This window comes from Lonchura striata, chromosome 3 (genome assembly GCF_046129695.1).
Source record: "Lonchura striata isolate bLonStr1 chromosome 3, bLonStr1.mat, whole genome shotgun sequence".
NCBI classification, from domain to species: domain Eukaryota; kingdom Metazoa; phylum Chordata; class Aves; order Passeriformes; family Estrildidae; genus Lonchura; species Lonchura striata.
In genome coordinates this window covers 90,318,548-90,342,887 of record NC_134605.1, presented here as the reverse complement: position 1 = coordinate 90,342,887, position 24,340 = coordinate 90,318,548, and the positions used below count along the sequence as shown (strand labels likewise).

At 38.6% G+C, this 24,340-nt stretch overlaps 1 protein-coding gene across 3 annotated transcripts in view; it reads left to right on the top strand.

Moving 5' to 3' along the window:
- MLIP (muscular LMNA interacting protein) overlaps nt 1–24,340 on the top strand; it is a 104,499-nt gene that overhangs the window by 58,786 nt on the left and 21,373 nt on the right. For 2 of the 3 annotated variants that reach the window (XM_077782374.1, XM_021551162.2), the window contains exons 5-11: nt 529–600; nt 8,725–8,790; nt 8,873–8,956; nt 9,052–9,111; nt 10,755–10,799; nt 13,253–13,297; nt 19,688–19,813. In XM_077782374.1, the coding sequence (XP_077638500.1) occupies nt 529–600; nt 8,725–8,790; nt 8,873–8,956; nt 9,052–9,111; nt 10,755–10,799; nt 13,253–13,297; nt 19,688–19,813 (498 nt within the window). Of the gene's footprint in view, nt 1–528; nt 601–1,834; nt 1,932–8,724; nt 8,791–8,872; nt 8,957–9,051; nt 9,112–10,754; nt 10,800–13,252; nt 13,298–19,687; nt 19,814–24,340 lie in introns of those variants that run through there. The other variant, XM_021551163.2, reaches the window with a different exon arrangement.

Genomic DNA, 24,340 nt, shown 5'->3' with positions numbered 1-24,340 from the left:
CATGAAGATTTAAATGACCTATCCACTCAAGCAAGCAATTTAGCATTTAAGGATCATAATCAGTCTCATGAGAGCCAATCACAGAAACCCCTCTGACTTCATGGTTCAGGATTACACCACTCAGCAAAAGTTGTTGAGATGGATGTAGTGATAGAAGTAGCTGTGCATTTTCATATCCATTCACAAGAAAACTTGGAAAAAAACTTACAGCTTCCCCTGATATTCATTTAAGGGTGGCAATACGCAGAAAGTGATTAAACTTATTTTGGAAGCTATAACATAGAGGGAATTTTCTTTGTCGTACTAAGAACAAAATATGTATGTTACCAGACTTTAAAACCTTAACAGAAACACTAGATTTTAAAAAAGAAATAGTTTTTCTAGGAAATACATAAGCATTGTTTTGTTGCAATGTGTCTGCTAGATGATTGTAATTGTCTTTCGTTCTGTCGTACCATTCCCCTCTCTTCCCTCTCTCTCTTCTACCTTGTTTTACTTCTGTTCCTGCTTTCTGGTTTACCCTTTTAGCAGTACAAGATCAAGACAAGCTACAAGGCATTTGCAGCAATCCCTACAAACACATTGCTTATGGAACAGAAGGTTAGTGTTTGCTCAAAGGCATGGGCATTGCGTTGTATATTTGAGACCATTTAATTTGTGTACAAATTCTGACTTTTCAGTTGGGGGATACTGCAGAATGTGAATTCTGGGAACTAACTACACAGGATTATAATTCCAGACATTTTACAGGGTCAACCACTTTCACTGAAGATCAGTTTCACTAATCTGAATTTCTGAAAACAATTTAGTATAAAAAAGGAAAAAATCCCAGTGTCCTAAAGGAATTACCTTTTATTGCAACATTTCAAAATCTGTTTTGTTATTGGAAAGTGTCTGAAGTACTGCTGTTCTGGGACCTGACAATCAGTAGATCTTGGTCAGTTAATGATTATTGGACAGCTGTGCTTATACATTTAACAACCAAAAATATGATATTTTGACCTGTTGTCTAGTTAAACTGAGAATCATCCTGGGCATTGTTTTGACCTGTTAACTTCCATTCTTCCAGAGCACTGTGAGAGCTAGCCAGTGGGCCATTCCCAGTATGTAGTTTGTGGTAACAATCATTTTCAGTAGGACAGGCAGATAGATTCAAACCCCAGGCTTCAATGCATCGATTTACTACCAAAGTCACAGTCAACAGAGGTAGGGGTGTATAGTCTTACTCAGACAATTCAACTGGGAAAGTCAATTGAAAATTTAAGCTTTGCATTAAGGGTTCAAAATACCCATGGACATTTATTTAAAAAATATGTTTCCAAAATTATTTTTACTCAAAATAACAGCTAAGTTTAACAAAAATTTTCTCTAATGATCAATGAGCTAAGTGTCTTGCATGTTTAAAGACATGCTTAATCATACTAATATTCAGTTTGTAGGTTTATCAGAAAAAGCTTTCTGTTCAGGACCTAGTTGAAGAACTTAGCCTCTGATTAATTTCTTTAAGAATTCCTGACTACACATCTAAATATTTATTCACATATACAGCTCAGTTGATTTCACTAGTAGTTTACAAAACTCAAAGTTATTGGTTAGACTGAACTTAACATGTACAATATTTGAAGATGATAATTTTTCCTTAAAATCTTACGGATTGTGATCTAGTAATTATCAGTTAAGTGCTATCAATCAGATTATTTTTCAGAAAAAAAGACATTCCTTTCTTTTCCAATATTATTTTAATCTTGAATGATTTTCTTAATATTTTGCATAAAACCTGATCCTTCCCTTAATTAAATCTTGAATGCACTAATGAAGGTTATGTTTGCTTTAGCTTGCAATGTGGTGCAATAGAAACGACTCTGTAAAGGAAAATAGCTGATGCAGGAGATTCTACACCCCTACAGAATGTATTTTGGGAGGGTTTTGTTTGAGCAGAAAGCCTGTTAGTGGGTGGAAGTATTTGGTGGACTCCTGAAGTACCACTTCATGGTTGACTTCACCTGAAAGGCACTGTTTGTGTACTCTGAGACTGCACCACTCTGCAACCCAAGCCAGGTAGGTGACCCTGTACAGGATATTCACTCTAAAATCAGACTCCTAATGTGAACCAGTGGGTTTATGTCAGCTGTCTGATTGCACTTTTTCATAAGAAAATGTATTTCCTTTTCATGGTCTTGCTAGAGCTCTCTGGGGCATTGACTCACAACCTGCATGTTACTTATCCCAAATACATAAAACTGATTTGTGCAGTCTAATACCAGCATCTGCGGAAAAAATAATGACTCTAATGTTTAGATAGACTTTTAGTTATCCACGGATTTACTGAATATCTTAGCTGTGATGTATCCTTCAGTAGTGAAAGCGGTCATGTAGTACTAATAAGAAATCAATTCTCTGTTATAGGATTTGCCTTCAGGAGAGACTGTTGACTAAGTAACTTTGTAAGTGTATGTTTCAGCATTGCCTGAGTACATGCTTTCTGCCATTTTGGGAGTTATGGATAACAGTTGCCTGTTGATCTGCAGCAGCAGCTAATTGTAGTGTTTCTAAACTGGTCCTGTTGTGTCAGCTGATAAGAGTGTAGAGTATGACTCCTATGAGAAAGCACGAAGTAGTCACATGGACACTTGGGCCCCATTGTAACAAGTCTTAATTTCCAAATATTCTCCTAAAAATGTTGGGTGGGGAACTTATTGTGCATTCTAGTTCAACAACAGTAGTTATGTTATTTTATGTATAGTAGTAGTTATATTATGTTATATTTTATATAACAGCAGTGATTTGTGTTATATTTTATACAAAGCATTTTATAAACAGCATTAAATAGAGTGAGATTTAGGACAGTAAGATTTTTAACTGCGTAAGTGATATTTTATTAACATTCAAATAATTATTATATAATTACAAAAACAACACAATTTTAAATATACTTTTTAGCCAAAGGTGCTAAAAAAGGTGCTAAAATATACTTTTTAGCCAAAGGTGCTAAATATACTTTTTAGCCAAAGGTGTTTTGCTATATGATTAAATTAGAAATGCATGTTATCAGAAGTCAACTTTTTCCCACTGTCTGAGTAATGATATTACTTAATTTCAGTGGTCATGAGAAATAAAATTAGTAAGAATTGTGTTGTGGGTGACCTGAGTAACAATTCATCTGCAGTATTAATTGGGTCCCACAACAGAAAACTGCTCCTCACGTGCCATATAAGGTGCAATGGTTTGACTGCCTCTAAATTCCTGTTGGTGTTTAACTTTCTTTCTCAAGTTTCTTTTACGTTTGTGTAGATGCTTTCATTTAAACTGGAAAAGTTTTTCAGCTTCTGCTTATGAAACCATTAGTCTGTCATCACCTTAATGTTTTTTCTAGAACATGTTGTTCTTATCCTACAGTACTCTTCCTCAAACAGAGTTGTTTGACTGTGTGCCCCTTAGTAGAGAAGAAAAGGCTGATTTGCTATATATGTGTATACTTTGAGAAACCCAGAAGTGGCTTAATCTCATCAAATCTCCTCACTGGCACACTTCCCAGCTGTTTGAGTTTGTATGAATCTGATTTTTCTCACATAATTTTTGTTCTCGGCTCAGAAAAAGTGCCATCCAGGTTATCTCTTAGAAGATTAGGCTGTAACTTCCTTCACAGCCAGAACAAGACTTGTTTTTAAGGGACTTACCCTTAGCATGGTCAGGCTCTGTCAGGGAGCAGCAAGAGGGGGCTGCTCCACGGCGAGCCGAGTTGGCAGCAAGGGTGTCAGGACAATGTCCTCCCCAGCAGGGCACAGTGCCTGAGCAGGGACAGCAGAGATGCTGATAATGAATTGGTGATAATGAGGGTCACTCAGCAGTGCCATCACAGACACACAAATTCAGAGTTTTGAGTCAGGACCACAGACTGTGATACTGAGCTCTTCAGCCTGGAGGATGTTAGGATCCACTGGCCAGAAGAGGAAGCTGAACAAGTTTAATATAGGCATAAGGCAAAAATTTGACAGAAATAATTAATTAACCATTATAAAAAATTGCTGGAGACTGAAATAGGCTTTTCATCACAAAAATTGAAAAATCGAGACAGGACAATTTTCTGGCTTCTTATATTGCAGATAGTCCTGTCGCTTAAAGACATCATACTAGGTGAGCACTGTCATTCCTTCTGGCCTTATTAACACTGAGACAGTGAGTCACACTTCTACAGACACTCACTCTTGTGTAAGTTCTACAATTATATGGATGTGGTCAGAGTCTAATTCAAAATTCCCTTCTGAACTGGGTATTGTTTACAAAGTAATATGTCTGTTATTTAGAGGTTGTATTTATCAAGTATCAACTACAGTGTCTTTTAGTCAAAATGGATAGATGAGAAGTTTACAGCAAAATTCACAACTTTAAATACCTCATGTTAAGAAAGGCAATAATTTGTGCAGTAGTAGAGTGATAAAGGACCTTGTTTGTCTGTAATAATAACCAAATGTGCTAATATAGGAGCAGCCTATGAATTCCTTCTTTCTTTCTTTCAAGGGCCTTGAAAAATAGTCTTTTAAAACAAGTACAACTTCATCTTTGGGGTTATGTAGAATTTGATATGTAACCCAAAAACTGTTGTAGGCTTTCGATTTACAAACCAAAAAAGTGGTCCCTTAACAGTTCAGTCATCTTTGGTCTACAGCAAGTTCTATGCAGGTGAATATAGGTTTGCTGTATTTGTTCAGCTAACTACACATCCACCCTGATTGGTGTGAATTTCCCTTGCTTGAGCATCATTTTGATGGAAAGGAAACAAGAGCATACAGACTTGGTGCTGCAAATATTCTTCTCAGACTTCCCTCAGCCTGAACTGAGAATGAAGTGTGGCACAACCCAGGATGATGGAATGAGCCATGAAACAAATCTGCTTCACAGCTGAGGCTTATCCCACACTTACTGAGTCTTCTGAAAAACACTAGGTATGACTGGCTATGGATAGAAGGGGTGCAAGCGTTGCTCATTTGGATAGCATTTATCAACTGATTATGAGCAGACAACAATAATTTCAATTCTAAGTAAATGTAGAAAAAGTAAAAGAGTCTTTCCACATTTTGTTACACTTCTTGGAAAACATCAAAGATCTGGCAATTGCATCCCATCACCTGCAAAAACAGACTAAAGGCAGTGCGGCATATTCTCCTTGTGGAAGAAAAAAATTGAAAAAGGTATTTTCCTCTGCATACAGAAGGAAAAAAAGAAGGTAAAGAGGGTATGTTGGGTTTTTTTTGCATCTAGATTGTGTGTTCACATCTGAGTGTTTCTCAAGGCTAGAGACAAATACCTCATGGTAAAAAAGAAAGGCAATAATTTGTGCAGTTGTAGGACTAAACAAAAGACCTAGTTTGTATGTAATAATAATAAAATGTGTCAATGTAGGAGCAGCCTATGAGATCACTCATTTTTCATGGGCCTTGCAGTTTTCAGTAATAATGATTTTATAGGACAGCAAATAGTAGGTATAGTTTCAGTAAAAAAATCAGTATAATCCCCTAGAACCTTCAAGAAAGAAGTTAAAGGAAATAATGGTATGTGAAGTTCCATTGTGCAGTGAGATTTTTTTGCAACTGCTGAGGGCTTAGGAAAAGATAGAGATGGGAAAAATATGCTCAGTCCAGGGTTTTCAGAATACAGTAAGAAGAAAGCTATGTCATATCTAGGTCACATTTTTTTTTTCTTTCTATTGATGTGGTCTGTTGGTGGAAGAAATGATATCCTGTATTTCCTATATGTTGTCTGGACTTTTCAGTCTTCTAACGAAATACTGGAGATTGTGTTTGGATCATTTACCAGTATTCTTTGAGCTCTGATACAGTTTTAGCAATCAAAAAAGGAAGAATTAGAAGGGAAGGGTTGTAGACATCAGTGATGTTAATGGCACAAATGCATCACACCCCAAAATTGCCCTTTTCAAGGAAAAAGAAATAGTGGTTCAGCAGCTAGTTATTTAATTTATATTGCTTTACATTTTCATTATCTAAATTACAATGTTCTTTCAAATTGTGGTACCACTGTTATTTCATATATAATCAAAAATCTGAATGTCTAAATAAGAATGTTCCACTTCTAATATTGTTAGACCATCAGCATAGGAAGTGAATCTTGAGTACTGTTGATAGTGTTAATCAGCAGTATGTAGATAGAAATTAATCATAACATTTTTGCATGATGACACCAGTAATTTTTAGAATGTAGTAGTACATTTTTATCTCTTTATTTTTCTATGTGGAAACGTGAAAGAATGCATGCTGGGAAAAAAATTGAGATGTGTTTTGATTGAACAGAACCATTTATCTTTGTGGAGTTGATAGGGATAGTTACAGAACATATAGTTTCCTGTTTCTACTCTTTCTTTAGAAAGCTCAGCTGTCCAAATAAGAAAAAATGAAAAATAGGAAAAAGAAAAAAGAAAGAAAAAAGAAGAATTAAAGAGGTGAAAGAGTGAATGAAATTAGATTAATTGGTTTGAAGGTTAAACTTTTCTTTTCCCAAAAGTACAGAAAAGGAGAGCACTGCAGCTTTTTCTAGCGTGGTGCCTGCATGATGCTGTATATCAGAGCTGTGTGTGTGTGGAGAGCACAGACCTTGGTGCTGTGCTCACCTGAATCCCTTTGTCACTGAAGGCTCCAAAATGGAAAGATATATGGGAATTCAGTTTCTGAAACTAATGGATTCTTAAATTAGCCAATCTTGGTTCTGAATAGAGACTTCTGGATGTAGCTGTAATTCCTCTGGAAAGATTCCCCATATCTTCAGGGTAGCTGTTTCTCAGCCTTGATTTTGTTCACCAACTATTCTGATGAAGTGACTATGAAATAGAAACTAGTAGTTTTTTTCTTAACAATCCCTTTATTATGTTTATTATCTCACTGGTTTCTTGGGGGTTTTGGAAACTTAGATAATTCCCCATTCCAAATCCATGAATGATTAAAAGTTTTCCTTTTTCCAGCTCATAATCAAACTTATCATCCCTCTACATCAGGCTGTTTTGTCAATCCTGACCCTAATATGTACTGAAATGACTCTTCTACTTAATTTTACTACTTATTGAACCAGGGGTACTGTATATTCAGTGCAGTACTGAGCTCTCTTTGGCTGAGTCCTCCTCTTCAATAGGACTGTGTGTCTTTTTGAAACTCTAACTGGGTCGCAATGATGAGACTTCAGAGATGAGAAAGACTATTTATCTTTGTCTTGGGATAAGATTACATTAATTTCTGTATATCAAAGTAAATCACTTTTACTTTTCACCTTTTGAGCTACAATTACTCTAAGGCCAACACATTTGCCAAGAGATAGAGAAAAAAAAAGAAATGTTTGGAAAGCAGCCACTTTTAAGTTTAGTAGAAGACATGGTGTTCCATAAATGTGCTTTTGTGCAAGATCATTTGTGGGTGGCATTACAATAATATTAAAAGTAAATTTTCATTAACTTTTTGCTTAGGTGTACACAGATGTATGCGGCCAGTAGCTGGAAAAAGAAAGAAAACAAATGTAGTCAGCAGAGTAAAACTCAGAAATAAGTATGCTTATTTTGTTTTTTATTTTTTAAAGATTCTGACATTTTCGTCCATATGTCTCCTGTATTTGGCAGCTCTCATACCCACCTCAGTGGGACCAGTTCATTCATGCAGAATCCCACATGCATGAAAAAGGGCTTTACTGGAATGCCCTTTTTTTTTCTTATACTTTAAAAAAAACCCCAAACAAAACAAAACACAACAAACAAAATGAAATCTTAAAAAAATTTGTGTTAAACAAAAAAACTCCACACACCCTGCAGTTCCCTTCCCTGTAGTCCAGCTTAAGCAGACACATCAGCAGGCTTCCAGAGTAATTTTTGGTCTCAGCACGGTGTCTATTTGAACATCACTTCAAAGCAAAACCGGGTTATGGCAGGGAGAATGTGCTTCACAGATGCTGGATGAAGATGAAAAGGGAACTGAGCAGTGGATTTTGGCTTTTGAGGGTGTTTTGTGACCCTTATAAAGTGAAGGGATTGGCAAACTGATTTCCACTGTTCTCAAACCTGCTCCAAGTACTGGTATAGGAAAGTGAGTGGTATAGCCAAACACAAGCAGCTAGTGTTTTGTTTCGGAGCATACATGCTTACTGTGAGATCACAAATATAGTATGAAACATATTTTGCTTCATACATTTCTAATTTCAGGCTAAAACCCAAGAATGGCATACACTACTTATGTTGCAAGGTGAAATCACCATCCTCTTTAAACAGGAGACACTTTTTACAGAAAACATCTTCTGAAGAAGAAGGGGCCTCCTGTGTGTTTGGGTCCCTGCCTTGTCCACCTGCTCACAGGTGGTAACTCTCTATTGGCACACAGCAGGCAGCCCCAAACACCTCTGTGGCACACACTGCACACTCACCATGGCACATTTACCGTGAAGGAGGGGGCATTGTTGAAGGAGAAGACAATTAGAAGTGGTAGTTTCTGATTTTCCAAAAGTGGACATGATTCACCCTGCTTGAACACTCTCTTCTCTGTAAACTCATATCTACATTCTGAATCAGGTTTTGGTAACCTAAAGAATATCACTAGGCCTGTAATTTCTTTCTTTTCCATCTTTCCATGGTGAAAAAGAAAGTGCCACCTTTGGAAAAAGAGTACTGGAAAAATTGTATGTTTGCTCGGTTTTCAAAATTTTCAGCTCAGTATCACACCAATACCTCTTGAATTGCAGGCATTAGAAGAGCCGACGGAGCCTGCTAGTGTGACTGAAGGCCCTGCTTTGGACACTCATTCAGAGGTAGTGATGTTATTTATCTTTCAGATCTATATTTGAAAGCAAAAAGCAAAGTTTAACTGAGTGATCCGTCCTCCCTTTTCAGATGTGCTCCCCTGCCCAGCTCAGACAACAAACAGAAGAGTTGTGTGCTGTCATTGATCAAGTCCTGCAGGACCCCTTGACTATGGTAACCCGTCAGTATGTGGGATCAACTTACTCTCTTCCTTTCCTTTTGTCTCCTGTCATTAATATGTCCATTCTCTGTTGAAAATAATTTTCCAGCGCCGGTGTGAGTCTTCTCCAAGTTTTCTGCAGATGAACACAGAGTCAGATGTTGGCAAGGTAGGTGAATAATACCATGTCCACAGCAAGGGCTCTTTTCAAGTAATTATAAAGGCAGACAAAATCAGTAGGCAGTAGGGACTGCTGTGACAGTAAATCCAATGGCAACTCAGAGCCGCAGCTGAGAAATGCAGAATCAAAAGTGTTTGGTGGCTAGAAAAGCACGGAAGAACAGAACTGTAGCCCTGGAGTCAGTGCAGTCTTTGCTGCAGGACACTTTCCTGAAGTCAGAGGAGATATATTATAAAAGAGTGTATTAAGGCTTCAGAGGCTTAAAAATCTCTCATACCTTGCCTGACATATGGCAGGGTCTCTGGCTTTCTTCCAGGCTTCATCCCATCCGTGTGTCCTTACTACAAAGCAACTTTGGTAGCCGGAAGCATCATTCAGAACATAGGGTTTTTTCAAGTTCATTATTTATTTTCAAATAATGAGAGTATTAAATTAATAGGTGGACTTGTTCTGAAGACCTGATTTCATTTTAAGTCTCACCCCTCCCAGAAGAAGGATGTCTGCAATATCTCTTTCTCCTGGATAACTAAGAAGTAGCTAGTGAGAGCCAGGGTTAATTTTCTATTTCTAAACTTCTGGTTTCATTAAGTTATGATGATATGCCTTCTGGGTTCAGAAGGATGACTAACCAAGGGAAGAAGGTCTTGTATTCAGTTTGCTTCAGGTAAATTAAAGTTACTCATTGCAGCTATACAAAATTGAAAATGGCAGAAATACAAATGAAAATGGGAGGAAAGGAATTTCTGGCAGATGAACATACCAAAAAGTTAATCCATCCAAAATATCCTGCTGAATGTCCTGTTCACCATGCAAGAACAGGGCATAGGTCCAGCACTTCTCAGTGGCTATATTGAATATACAATTTTTTGTAAAGTACTTTTTGAAAGTACTTCTGTCAGTCAGCATGCAGTGGTGAAATGGACTCCAAGAGGCTGAAAGACAGAAATGTGATAGCAGGAGAAGGATGGGCAGACAGTGTAATTGAGTGTGATTTCCAATGCCTGAAGAATCTGGAGTGGTTAAAATGCTGCTACCAAGCTGAGTTAGAGTATCCAAAAAATCACTTCCTTGGGCAATTGAGAATGGATCTTTTAGCAGTCATGAAATCAAATAAAGGGGGGCAAAAGGTGAGCTTAATAGGATGCAGCATAGGGACTAAGCTAAAAGTGTTGAGGATCTCAAAAAGTGATTAACAGAGGGTAAAAGAAGGTCATAGACATGGAAGAAAAAAAGAGCTGATAAGTAAATCCCTTAGATTTGTTATGGATTAGTCAAATTAAAGCAAATTCTTGCAAATGACAACATGGAGATGTAATATTTTGTATTCTGTGAGCAAATGTAACTTCAATTACATGGGGCAATGATATCTATGGCTATCTAATAATAAACATTTTGTCATATTAAATGCCATCCTCAATAGAGCAGGATCAATGTTTTTGAGCAGTAAAATGAACATACAAAGCAAAGTTTAAATATTACTTAGTCTCATGTATGGTGTGAATATTTCTGGAAAACTTAAGTTTTCCTGAATTTGAGCAAATAATAAATTCTCAGAATGTTGAAAATCTCTTGGAGTTACTGTTCAGATTAACTCAATATATTGATTATATATCCATTTGGTTTTTTACAAGATGTCAACAACACTGCAGAGAGCAGCTGGGCGAGAAACCAGATATGTAAGTACTTTTACAATTCCTTTATGTTTTGCATGCAAAAATGCTTACTTTGTCTGCTCCTCAACAATCCTGGATGAGTCTGAACAAGCATCTACTTATGATACTGGATGTTGACTAGCATAAACAAGCACAGATATTACAGTGCTGACATTTGAGACTTGAGATGTCTTCCCACTGTAGTAAATCCATCCTGGCTGGAGTCTCTCCACTGCTGTGTCTGTTGATAATTTTACCTGTGTGAATATGATGTTAAAATTGACTTCCTCACACACTTCTTTGTTGTTGCTTCCTTCAAGCCTGGGGCAGGAGTTCAGCTGTTTGATGTACAGACTGTTTGTTATGGGTGCTGAAGGGTGCATTTCTTTGGACTCAGCCTGCACTATAGGGGACTTGCTTTGGTAGAAGTCCTGTAGTTCTTGCTTATCCTTCAGAATCTGGGGCTGATCCAAACTTTTCTTTCCAAGATACAGAGCTGTCTGAAAACTCACCATTTAGATGAATTGAAGCTGTTTTGTCACATACACACACAGTCCAACATATGTTGAAAATATCTATATTGAGTAATTTGTTCAATTATTGAAACATTAAACCCAATTAACATATTAATTCTCTATAGCAGACACAGTTACTGCAGGTTCCACATTTTACTTGCAACTCATTTAGTCATGTGGTGAGAAATCTCAGCTTCCTATTCATCATTCAGAATTTCTATTGAATCTCAAATCAAAGCAGTACTGGCAAAGCAACAGAGATCTCCCAGTTTTATGCCAGCACAATGCTTGACTGATCAATTCTATTTTGCTTCCTGAATGTGGCAGTATGCATATTTTATTGCATACTGTGATTTTTGCTTGACAGATTATGCTGGCTCATACTAATTAGGAATAATATCAGAGGAGAGCTTTTTAATGAAATAAAGGAGTGTACTTCAGAGGTAGTCTTTGAGAACAGAGTGTATTTATTAACACTCCAGTGCAAATCTCCAGCTCCCAAAACTGAAATATGGACATATACCATAAATTCAGGAATCCAGTTAGGGAAGCCTAGGGATTGCATGGAAAATCACCCTTACAAACACTTTTTTTCTGTTTCCACCAGAATTTTCTAGATTAATGAAATAAATCCCTATTTAAAAATACATTTGGGAATAACACAGGTTTATTGGAAGGCAAATCTTTCCTATAAATTGTACAGGTGTGTTGAATTTTTTGTGTGTCAGGAGACAGACTGGGGTCCCCAGACTGGGCTGTGGTGCCTGAACTTGATGGGTCCAGGCTCTCATGTACTCTGCCATTGGTGCACGCTGCAGCAGAGTCTCCTGAGGGATGTATCAGGTGTCTATAATAGCATAGGTGCATCACAGCTCTTCCCTCCTCTCTCACTCTGCTTTCTTAGTAGGATATAAAAAGGCTATTTCTGCCCCAGTTAATAATCCAGGTGGTGGTTTGTCCTCTGGCCATTAGAGGAAGGACACACAGAAATGGTTTTCCATAGAGTTATCTTCTTTTTGTATTTATGACATCTAATACTGAGATGCTTGTCAAAATATTGCTTTGAAGGCATTTTTGGTTAAAAGAGGAGCTTAAATTTGTTTATCAGTAATGATAATGTAAAAAATCCAGTAACTGGATTTTTCCAGTTACTTTTTGAATTTTGTTATATTTTGATCTTTATAACATTCTCTAGCAATAGACTTTACTTTTAAATTATGCATAGTGCAAAATAGTACTTTAGTCCTTTGTTTTAAACCTGTGGCATCTCATCTCATGAACTTCAGAAACTTTTAAGGATGTATATGATTGTACAAACATGAGTGTATAAAAAGTATAAAAACTTCAGTTTATACCAGCTGACAACTAAGTATTACAGTTGTAATTTAATGGCATTTAAAACTGTATGGTGTTTGATATGATTCTATTCACCATTTAATAATAATGTATCTCTGTTGGCTTTAGGGATGATACTGCTGATTTTTAATAATAATACAATGATTCTCTAGACAGGAGTTTCTCCTGATTAATTGGAAAAATGAATGTCCATATTATTGACATGTATGCTTAAGTAGGATTGTTTTGGTTCTCCTACTCTAAAGTGAGAAAAGATTGAGAAGGTACTTAACCCAGTACTATTCATAATGTTAATAACATTGGTGCTGCAAATTAACAGAAAATGGCAGGCTCAGAAAAATAAGATTTAAATTTCAAGATTAGGCCAGGATGAAAAATGGAAATTTTGTTGCACTTGGAAAAAAGAATTCCTAAAATCTTAACAGGAATTTGGCTATATCTAGAAATAAACTGGAAAGAATAATGTTTTACATTCTTTCATACCACTGTGCCAGTGGGACAATCTTCTGTAGCTAAGTTAAGCCTAGCGCTGTACCTGAATTTTTTCTGTCATTATAATCACAAAGGTATTGCATGTAATACTGTATATATTCATCTTTTTTGCAGGCCAACCTTTACAAATCGGTGCCTATAGTAACTGAGAGTCAGCTGGTATGTAAAGCACAGCAGTGATACACTGTTTTTCAAAATTTGCACAAGTACAAAATTGTATAATTTACTGTCTTAATCCTTTGAAAAAAACTCCAGTCCATATCTTTTTACAAGGCTGCATTGCTTCTACAGAGCTATATTGGCTTTTTTTTCTGTGCTGAATACACACTTGTTTTAAGCAGCTGCAAATCCTGATACTACTTGTAAACCCATGGGCCAAATCCCAAACTACAGAGTCATGCTGAATCTTGAGGTATATGACAGGAGTAGAGTCAGCTGCTGGTTCTTGAACTCTTTTAATATTCCACTTGTACAATTTTGTTTAAATGCAAAAAAAGATTCTAGCATCTATTTCCTTCTTACACTCTGTTTTATGTCAAAGCTGCTTCAATGAGTGAAAAGGGTAAGATCAAGTAAGAAAGGGAGATTATATATCAGATGTTCATTTTAGCTCTGATCACAATTTCATCTTGTTGGAGCCAAAATTTCTGAGGAAGTGTCAGAAGAGAAATCACGGAGCCTGCTCAAGTGACAGTGATCACCAATGGATGCTTAGGGAAAAAAAGGAGATGTGGATGAGAATTTTTTCCCTTGTATTTCAACTAATGGAATCTTAGGGACTTCCTGAATAATTTTCTTCTCCTAGCAATATTTGATTAAATCTTCTTTAATGAGTTTTCCAGTTACTTTTTGAATTTTGTTATATTTTGATCTTTATAACATTTTCTAGCAATAGACTTTACTTTTAAATTATGCATGGTGCAAAATAGTACTTTAATCCTTTGTTTTAAACCTGTGGCAACCTCATTTCTTGTACTGAAATAGCAAATAATTTTTCTTTGCTTTATAAATAACATTTTTTTTTCTAGGTATTGCAATAATATCTAGACCTAGCACTACCAGTCATATCTGTTTCATGTAGAAAATTCAAAATTGCTTGGTCACTCTTTGAAAAGTATGGATGCTATTCCATATCACTGATGTACCTTCTTGCCCTTTTCTATATCTTTTTCAGATATTTGTTTTTGAGATTGGAAGACTAAAACCATAAACTACTCTTGTATAGCTCTGAATACAGAACTTTCTATTTTAATGAGGGTATGATAAGGTCCTTTATTGCTATTTCTATTCCTGTCTTAACAATTTATAGTAATTTATTCAGTTTTTATTACTTGTATTGAGCAGCAAGCCAATGTTTGCCTAGAATGTTGCACAAAAAAGTTAAGATATATTTCCTGAGTAGTAAGAGCTGGTTTCTCAGCTAATTAGTTCATTGGTGCATGAGCAAATTTCGGATGTAGTTTAGTTTTTTGCTGTGAAATGTGTCAATGCTGAATTCAGGTATGTTTCACCTGCCTTTTATCATTAAATAATTCAGTATTTTGCCATCTCTCTGTAACTCTTTGCACCAATATTTATAGTCCCCTAATTTTTATTACCAGCAAACTTTGTCACCTTACCAGACAATCTTTTCTGTCTGATCTGCATCCATAATTCAAAGCCCAGATTGTTGGGGTGTGTTTTAAGTTTCCCCCCAGTTATGGTTGCTCCCTCTCCCTCTCTTTTTGTAAAATGGTCCAGCCTCCCTTCTCCTCCCTCCTCTGTCTGCCAGTCATTGCTCCCTCCACCCAGTTCACTGTATTCCGGCTGAATTATCCCCACCAACCCTGCCCCGGAGCCTGTCCGTCTCTCGGAGACCTCTCCCTTCCACCTAGAAAGTTCCATCCAGGGCTTCGAGTGGTAGGCTGGTCTCCGGGGTCCCCTCCCTCCCTCCTTCCTCATCGGAAGTTTCCCCTGCGTGTCACCCCTGTTACCACCCCAGGTGTTATCCCATTGGTTGGCTGCTGTTTCCTCCCCTTGGTACCACCCCCCTTCAACAAGCAGGGCACACGGTACCCATCACCTTTTGGAGCTTATCTTCCTTCGGGCCGATAAACTCGGAACACAGATACCCCCAGAAGGACGGCTCCTTGCTTTTGTCAGAGTCGCTCTGCGTGTCTTTCAGTCTGGTGGCGTCGTCTTCCCACTGCCGTACCTCGTGCCCCCAGCGGCGCAAGAGTGGCCTTTGCTGCCGCAGTGCTACAGCACTGGGATAGTCAGAGTTGGGAACCTAGCAACAGCCCTGGTGGCTCCGTGGTAGCATTCCCACAAAGGCACTAGTGTAAACGGAGACTTGGGAAGGCACAGTTGACACCGGATTCACAGGCAGATTCCTCAGGAACTCTGCTTGTGACTTGTTCCAACCCGAGTGCTGTGGACAGGGACACCTTTAACTAGATCACATTGCTCAGAGCTCCATCCAACATGACCAGGGCTGGGGCATCCACAACTTCTCTGGGCAGCCTGTTCCAGTACCTTATCACTCTCACAGTAAATAATTTTCTTCCTAATATCTAATCTAAACGTTCCCTCTTTCTGTTTCAAGCAAATCTCCCTTGTTCTGTCACTGATGGAATGGGGCTGCAACTGGGACCTAACCCACCATTTTCAGTGAAATCTCAGGGACAACCAGGGTCATCATAACAGGAGAAAATTAGAGGTGAATGTGCCCATACCTCTGTCAACACTGAGTCTTCTGAATTTTGGACAGATATGATGCAAGGCTCGTTTTCATGCAAAATACCTTCTTTTCCTGAGGGAGGGTGGCCCTGTCCATGCTGCCCATAGAGAAGCACCCCGGCCCAGCCTGTAGCTTATTTCTAATTGTGCACTTGCTGACGGGGGCCAAACCCATGTCAGAGAACACCCTGGCACTGGATGAGTATTACTGATTATGGGTCAGCCTGGAACTTCTGCTTTGGCCCTGTGTAATTTGCTGAAAGTTCTGTACAGCCCAGTACAGAATGGCAGCCCTGTGCTACTGTAACAGCCTTAACATTTTTGATGTTGTTGTAGGAAGACCAACAGTTTCCTTGGCAAAACTTAGTTTTAGATTGTTTCTCAGTATGTCAGCTGTGACATTTGTCATCAAAGAAAGAGTTCAAGTTCTTAGTTTTGGATCAAAGACTTTATGTAGCTTGTCAGGGTGCTAATAAAGTGTTTAGAATTCTGGTTGCTGGCTGATATCTGTCACTCTGTTAGCAGAGTCAGACATAAACATATGACTCAGTCAGCATTTGAGTACATGATGTTGTTTAGAAAATGCTTCCTTAAAAGCATTTCTACTGCATGCATTTGGAAGAGGTTTCTTAGAAAAGGAGAGTAGCTTATCCTTGATGATTTCAGGTATCACAATGGACTTTTGATTGCATGGTTACATGGTGTGGAGGAGTGCCAGAAGATCACATGTATTTTGTCTGCATAATAATGACTTGATAACAACTGTACCTTTCTTTTTACATTTATATTTAACTTTATATTGAAATCCAGACATTTTATGGATGCTTTTGAGAAATACTGATAGAAAAGTAAGTATTTTTTGGTGAATCCTACAAAGATATAGTAATGAAATATGGACTAGAAATTAATTAAATAAGCACTACATCTTTGAAAAAGTTGATCTTTGTAATGAAAACGTTTTTGATGCAGCTTGACAGTTACGGCTCTAAAAAAATTAGTATCACTGCATGGCTGATTTTTTTGCTTTCAGTTGAATATTTTTCTTGATCAGACAAATGAAAGGGCCCCAATCTGTGGAGAGGAGGGAGAGCAGACAACACAAGTCTAAGGGAAGATATTTTGCTGCCTGGGCCTTGCTCTGCCCGAGAGTTTTGTGCTCCTGCATGCCTCTGCTGCCCTCACCTCAGACCCTGTGCTCTGTCCTTTCCCAGGGCAGAAGCAGAGCACAAAATACCCTCGGCACCCTCCCCTCCAATGGACATCCCACTTGCTGGATCCCTTCAGATCTTGTTTTAGGTGATCCATGACTCAGTTTACATGCTACATCCAGCAATCTCAACTGCATCATTTTAAGCTTATTTTCATAGTAAGCTTCTCTTTTTCCAGATTGACTGATGAAGTGTATTGCTCTTATAAAGATATAGCATGGTGTTATTGAGTATACCTATTTATTTTATAAATAAATCTAATAGTGAATCAAGTTTCTTCTCTGCATTTTTATACCCAGCTGGATACTGAACATGGGTAGCTGTGACAATACGTATTTCTCAGTCCCAGCTGGGCAAGCTGCCCCTCTGTGCTGCAACTGCAGAAGGGGTTCAGCAGCAATCCTGTTGTTGCCTACATAAGTTGTGACAGAGACCACTTATGTTCTATGAGTTAGTCATAACAGATGGGAATACAACTGACTAATATAAAAGTTTAAATCAACAGATATTTGAAGACTTGACTAGTTGTAAAATTCCAGTGTGAAAGTATACTTTTTCTTCCTTTTTTTTTTTGACTCACTGAACATATCTATTTTAAAATTGTCTCTCAGACTCCATTTAGAGTTTATGCCACAATGCATCTTGTCAGATTTTACTATAAGAATTAAAAAAACACCCACAAATATACTAAATTGATATGTTAATAGTTAAAATTTTTGTTTGACTGGCTGATAACCAAGGATTTTTTTCTTGCTGAAATAATCTAATTTGTCTGAAATGTAGGTATCACATATCCATGCTGATCGGGCTTTCTAAAATTGTGCTTTTCCAACTGAACTCTTAGGGATACTGTCACTGTGTCACTGAGGTGAGTGGCTTTACTGCTGGCATGACTGGCAGTGGAGTGCTCCCGTGGGGTGCAGAGAGGGGCTTCCTGAGCCCCAGGGGAACCTCAGAGGGAGCTGGGGAGAAGGACTGGCTGGACAGCCAGGCTCAGAGAGTGGTGGTGAATTGGGGTTAAATCTGCCTGGTGGCTGGTCACAAGGGCTGCTCCCCAGGGCTCAGTATTGAAGCCTGTGCTGCTTAGTATCTTTATTGATGATCTGTATGAGAGCATTTAATGCACTCTCAGCCAGTTTGCAGGTTGGCTGTTGATCTTCTGGGTAGGAGAGTTCTGTGCAGAGGGATCTGGGTGGATGGGCTGAGGCCAGTTCTATGAGGTTCAGTGAGGCCAAGTGCTGGGTCCTGTGCTTAGGTCACAACAACCCCATGCAGAGCTACGAGCTGGGGAAAAGTGTCTGGAATGGGGCCCTGTGGGAAAGGATCTGGGGGTGCTGGGCAACAGCAGCTGACCTGAACCAGCCGTGAGCCCAGGTGGCCAAGAAGGCCAGTGGCATCCTGGCCTGTGTCAGTAACAGAGTGACCAGCAGGACCAGGGCAGGGATTGTCCCTCTCTGCTCTGCACCGGTGAGGCCACAAAACCTCCAGTGCTGGGTCCAGTTCTCTCACAATGAGAAAGACACTGAGGGGCTGGAGTGAGTCCAGGGAAGGGCAGTGGAGCTGGAGTTGTTCAGCCAGGAGAAAAGGAAGCTCAGGGGAGACTTTACCACTCCCTACAAATGCCTGAAAGGAGATTGTAGTGAGGTAGTGATAGGACAAGAGGAAATGGCCTCAAGTCATGTCAGGGAAGGTTAATAGTGATCATTAAGAAAAATTCCTTCAGGCTGCACAGGGAAATGGTTGAATCACCATCCCTGGAAGAATTTAAAAGATGTGTGGATGTGGCTCTTAGTGATATAATTTACCAATGGACTTGGCAGTGGTAGGTCATTGGTGGGACTCTATTATCTTAGAGGCCTTTTCCAATCCAAATAATTCTACATCTGTATAATTTACAGTACCTTAAATCAATAGTATGTCTCCACTTTTGGTACTCTGTCTTAAAATTTCCACTTGTTGGACATAATATTCTGCAAGTATTGAAAAGATGTGTAGATGGAGGGCTCAGGTACATGGTTTAGTTGTGAACTTGGCAGTAGTAGGTTTATGGGTGGACTCAATGATTGCCATAGTCACTCCTGTATGATTCAGTGACTCTATGACTCTGGAAAATCCAGCACACAATCACTGGTATTATTCCCCACTAAGACTTTTGCTAATAGGCTTCTGCCTGGGTGTAAGTTAACAGCATCACAAGTTGTCCTTCCTTCCTTCACAGTTACTGTTTTGAAGAGCCCAGTGTGAAAGCAGATGTGTGGCTGTGCATAAAGTGTGACTTGAACTTATTATTCTGCAGCTGAACAGCCAGAAAAAAAAAACAGCCAGCAAAACCCACAAACCATGGCCTGACAGCTCTGTAGCTATTTTTTGTCAGTAATAAACACATGCCAGTGATGAAGTTCTGTGCCTAAAAGCAGCTCTTGCTCACAATCTGTTTTAGAAGTAGTTCAGGTGGCATGACACCTGAATAATTTTGGTGGTGAAACACATAATTAAGAAAATTAAAAAAAATATAGTTAGTACAGTCCCACCAGAATTGACTTGTATAACAAATATTCTGTAAATTGTCATTTTATGTGATTCTTCTTCTGTCTCTTTTCTCCTGGGTGTGCAATGGGTCAAGACAAAACCTGGTGTAATTCGTCCTGTGCTGGTGAAAGGAAAGAGTGCACAGCAAAAGGAGGAGCCCTATCAACCCAATCCTTTTAAAAAGTACCTTGAAGAAATCAGTGATCAAAATGTTGAGCAGGTGAGTAGCTCTCAGTCTGAAGGATTTTTGTAGCCTCAGCTAGTTTCCCTAAAGATGAAGGAATAAACATAGATCCTAGATCCTTGTTTTGTCCCGATCACTTCTTTTTTTTTTTTTTTTTTTTTTTGCAAAGTTAGATGATTCCCCAAGGGGCACCTGGCTCCTAAAAGAAAATCTTCAAGCTGAGATGGGCAGCTGGGCATTCTACAGGGCCATGTTTTCTGGTGATGTAAAAACTTGTATGTTGAGGAGAGGAACTTCTCATGATATCTGTAAGAAACATTTCGAAAAAGAGGGTTGAAATCCTGTGCTTCCCTGTCAAACAGATGTCTAGATCATATCTAGTAGAAAGTGCTTCCTTTGTCTGAGGCCCAGACCTGAATCCTCTCTGAAGAGAATGACAGCAAGGACTGGGCAAGGTTCACAACTTCTTCTCCAAGGGTGACTGCAGAGGGGCCCCAGTGCATTTCTGTGTCACTTCCATGCATAACTCCCCCAGGTCCATAACTCCCCCAGGTCCATAACTCCCCCAGGTCCATATATCCATGTCCCTCCACAGACTGAGGGTACAGTTGTACCACATGACATATTGGGGCAGCAAAGATGCTGTCTTCCCCTGCAGCCCTCTGCATGAAGCCATAGGATCACTTTGCAAAAACACATCTTCAACTGTGCTGACATGCATGAGGCATTATCTTAGAGAAACTCCAGATAAATGGCTGTGACAGCCTTTCCTCATGCATTTGTGTTTGTGTGCATTATTGGGGAAAAAACCTTAAATACGATACACAATCTGAATGTCCCTGTAAGAGTTTGTTATTAGCCTATCCAGTATGTTCTGAATCTTCTATCTGGAAGGAAGTAAAATGAAGCCAATAGTCCTCTTGTCAGACACAATGAGAATAAAATACCTTACTAATTGCATTTCTCTTAATCCTGTGCCTCTCTACTCACATTAGACATTTTAGCAATGGCAGCCCTCTCTTCTTCCTTTTAAAACAGAATTTAATTAAGAATTTAATTGTAGCTCTTTCCATTCCTCTCCATATCTCTGATCTGATGTAGAAAAATCCAAGAACTCCTCAAGAATACTGCAGCAGTAGAGAAGAAAATAATTGTAACGTGAGTTAGTTCCAGCAGCATCAGAAGTGGCATCAAAAGGTTTCCATAGAATGTAGAGTTTATATAAAATATAAGAAAAAAATGAATAAAAATAGTGATTTTCTGTTTGACTTTGAACTTTGGAGGTTGACAGTGAATATTTGAGTTCAGTGACTACAGGTGAGTTGACAGTGAGTTATCCATGCTTTAACTTACTGAAAGCCTTCAGATTCCAAGGTGCTGTGCTGCTGTTTTCCTGGCATGAAAGAGCAGGAGAGTTATCTGAACATTTTACTATAGATCTTTTGCCCTAGGCCACATCAGCAGAGCCTTCCTGTAAAGGCAGAGGGGCAGTTCAGACCTCCCTTTCGTCAGGGCTGGACACTGATTATGAGGCTATAGTTTTACTGATGAAAGGATTATGCAATTCACCAAACTTCCTCTTTTCAGACAAATACAAACCTGGGGTTATTGCCAGGGCTTGAAGCATTATGACATTTGAAGCTAACTGTGGAAACCAATCAACTTACACTTTATAAATTATTTGTGGCACATATTACTGAAATGCTGACAGCATAGTAAGTCTAATGTTGTTGTTACAATAGAAGGCAAAGTTATTTATATGAAAGCCACACATTAAAATGAAAAAAAATATTGCACTCTCTTTAATAGATGGAAAAGTTGATTTCACAATTAATAGGTTCAGTTTTGCTTCCTTTATGTAAATGAATTATGTTGTACACTTTATAACACTGATAAATTGATATTTTTGCCCTAAGCTAAGTAATATTACAAGATGCTGGAAAATATGTTTTATTTTAGAAGATCTTTATAAAGACATCTTTGTTCTGAAAAAAAGAAGTAATGACTTGTATTCAGATGGATTTACTTAAAAAAACTGGCTTTGTTTGTGTGAGAAATGGCTATATGAGTCTTCTCATAGTCTCATAGAACAATTAATAGTATAATAATATGCAGATCTAGGGAAAACAGTAGTGTTGAACAAGACAGCATATGCTCTTAATTGCAGCTCCTGCCTCCCAGAGCAGGTTCATGGCACTGATATTATATCCCTTGCGGGTGGAGGGGACTTGGATGCCCAAGTGAGGATGTTCACAGTCTTTCAGCACCTGTGAAACTTTCCTGAGGGATTTTAGTGCCCGTAGGTGGGCTGCAGCACTGACTGTGGAACTGGGCTTGGTGCCAAGACAACAGCTTGAAAATTGCTCTGGTTGTCTCTAACTGTGTGTTTTTAGCCTGTAAAGACTAATGACTCATTCTCCCCCTTCAACTGCTCTTAGTAAAAGCATTTTGGCTGCACGGTGGCTGACTTCCAAAGAGGGGGAGTTCTTCCTACCAGTATTCCCCCCAATTTGGATAAATTTACTGCTTCCATGGGATATAAGAGCAAGGAATTAAAACTGGGAGACTGGAAGTTAGGCATTCTGTTCTCTGTGGAAGAGCCACTGCTAATCTGTCCTCAGATAAGATTTTAGGAGGCATTAATTGTGGCTGTGGGCCAAAGTGCTCATACTGTTACAGATTTTCCCTGGTTTTCTTTGAAGATTTTCCCAGTCATTCTGGGAGGTTCAGCTCTTACATTTCTATTCTCTCCCTCTTTCTGGGTTTTCTTTTCCTTTCTTTCATTATAGTACCGTTGCCAGCAACAACCTCTCTAGGTAATGCTGCCTCTCCTTCAAGTAGTCCATCTTGACAGAGCAGACCCTTTCAGACTGTCTTTGAGGAGGGTAGAGAGTAGATGTGATTCTAGGTGGAATCACCTTTATTAATTTATTGCTTTTGATTTTTCTTAGACCTCTGCAGTACCTCCCTGCCCTGCCAAACCTCTCAGTGTGACATTGAGCACTGGTGACTATGTGGGTGACATTCAGTTTGAGACATAATAATGCAGCCAGCTGTAACTGTTGACCTTCAGCTTCACATCCCTCTGTTGAACACACTCTGTGTTCTGCACACCAGAGTAGCTTGTTTGTTTTTCATTTCATTAAGAAATGTTGCTGTGTGGAAAAGTAAATTTCCTCTAAAAAGAAATAATTTTTCTTTAACAGGTAGATGATCTCCTGCAGATAATCCAAAGTAACTAACAGAGAAAAAAAAAATCTAAATTGGCAAAGATCATCTGGAAAGGATGTAGTTCAGCTCACAGATATCTTTCATCATCTGTGCTCTGGGCACAGTGTATATAGATTTACACTTATGTGCTAATAAAACTTAAGAAACAAGAAAAAACCCCAATTAATTTTGGTTTTTTCCCCCCCTGAGGGCCTATAAAACTGGTATTACTGTTACCTAGTGGATATCCACCCTTCAAACACTTTTTACAGACAGAGTGTATATTTTTGAGGTTGCAATCCAACAGTATTAAGCTCCCCGCATTTTTAGATGCCTTTACTGGAGATTGTATTTTTTCCCCTCACGAGAAAGAATTCTTTTCCTCTTAGTAAATTTCAGTAGTATTCCAGGAATTTTCTAAGTATGTTCTACTTTGTTCAAAAAAGAACCATGAAATACACTGGAACTGGATATAAATCTGTAGCAGTGCTGCTATGACAGCTTTATGAAGATTTTAATTTGAAACTGGGGAAACAAATTTTTTTTTGGAGGAAGGTTAAGAATTTTGTTACATAACTGTATAAAATGACTCACAAGTAGTGTTAGACAATGTGCTTGTAAATGTTTATTAGCAAGAATATTTACAGACCCCTTTGTCATTTAAAAAACAAATTTGGGCGATGGAAAAAAAAAAAGATAAGGATGAACTAAAGAGATATTAGCTACATTTGGTGTGAGCCTGTGTGACCAGTTTGCAGAGGTTTATCATCCATAGAAGCAGGACTGGTGCCTTTGAAGAGGCACAGCAATAGGCAAGGCTGGTGTGAAGTCACTGGGCTGCTGCTGGGCTCTGATCCTCTGTTTGCTCATGCTCACTCTTTTGGTGGGCGATACATTAGCTTCTGCTGGAACTAATCACAGCTCTTGTCACAAATTTTCTGGTTCTTTGGCTCAAAGGCAAAACACAGTGGAGTTTCTGGTCTAGACAGCCAGCCAACTAAGTGAGACTCCAGGATGTATTATGTCAACAGCCTTGACAAAATTAAAGTGCAAGATGTGTGCCAAAACCTGGGTATGCCTCCTTGATTCTATCTCAAATCTTTTGAAAATCTTTTTTTAAAAAGGATTTAATCCTTTAGGTGCAAAAAGAGCATACATATTGGGTTTTCTTAACCAGAAACACTATTAACTACTGACAGAACAGCAAAAAATATTGTGTATGCACCTTCATTTGTTTAACACTTAAATGTCTCAAAAGTCTTGTTGGAGTCTTGCTAAAAACCTTGGAGTGCTCCTGCTCATATACAGAAACAACCATCTTTTGTACCTTTCAGACACCATTTTTACATTGTT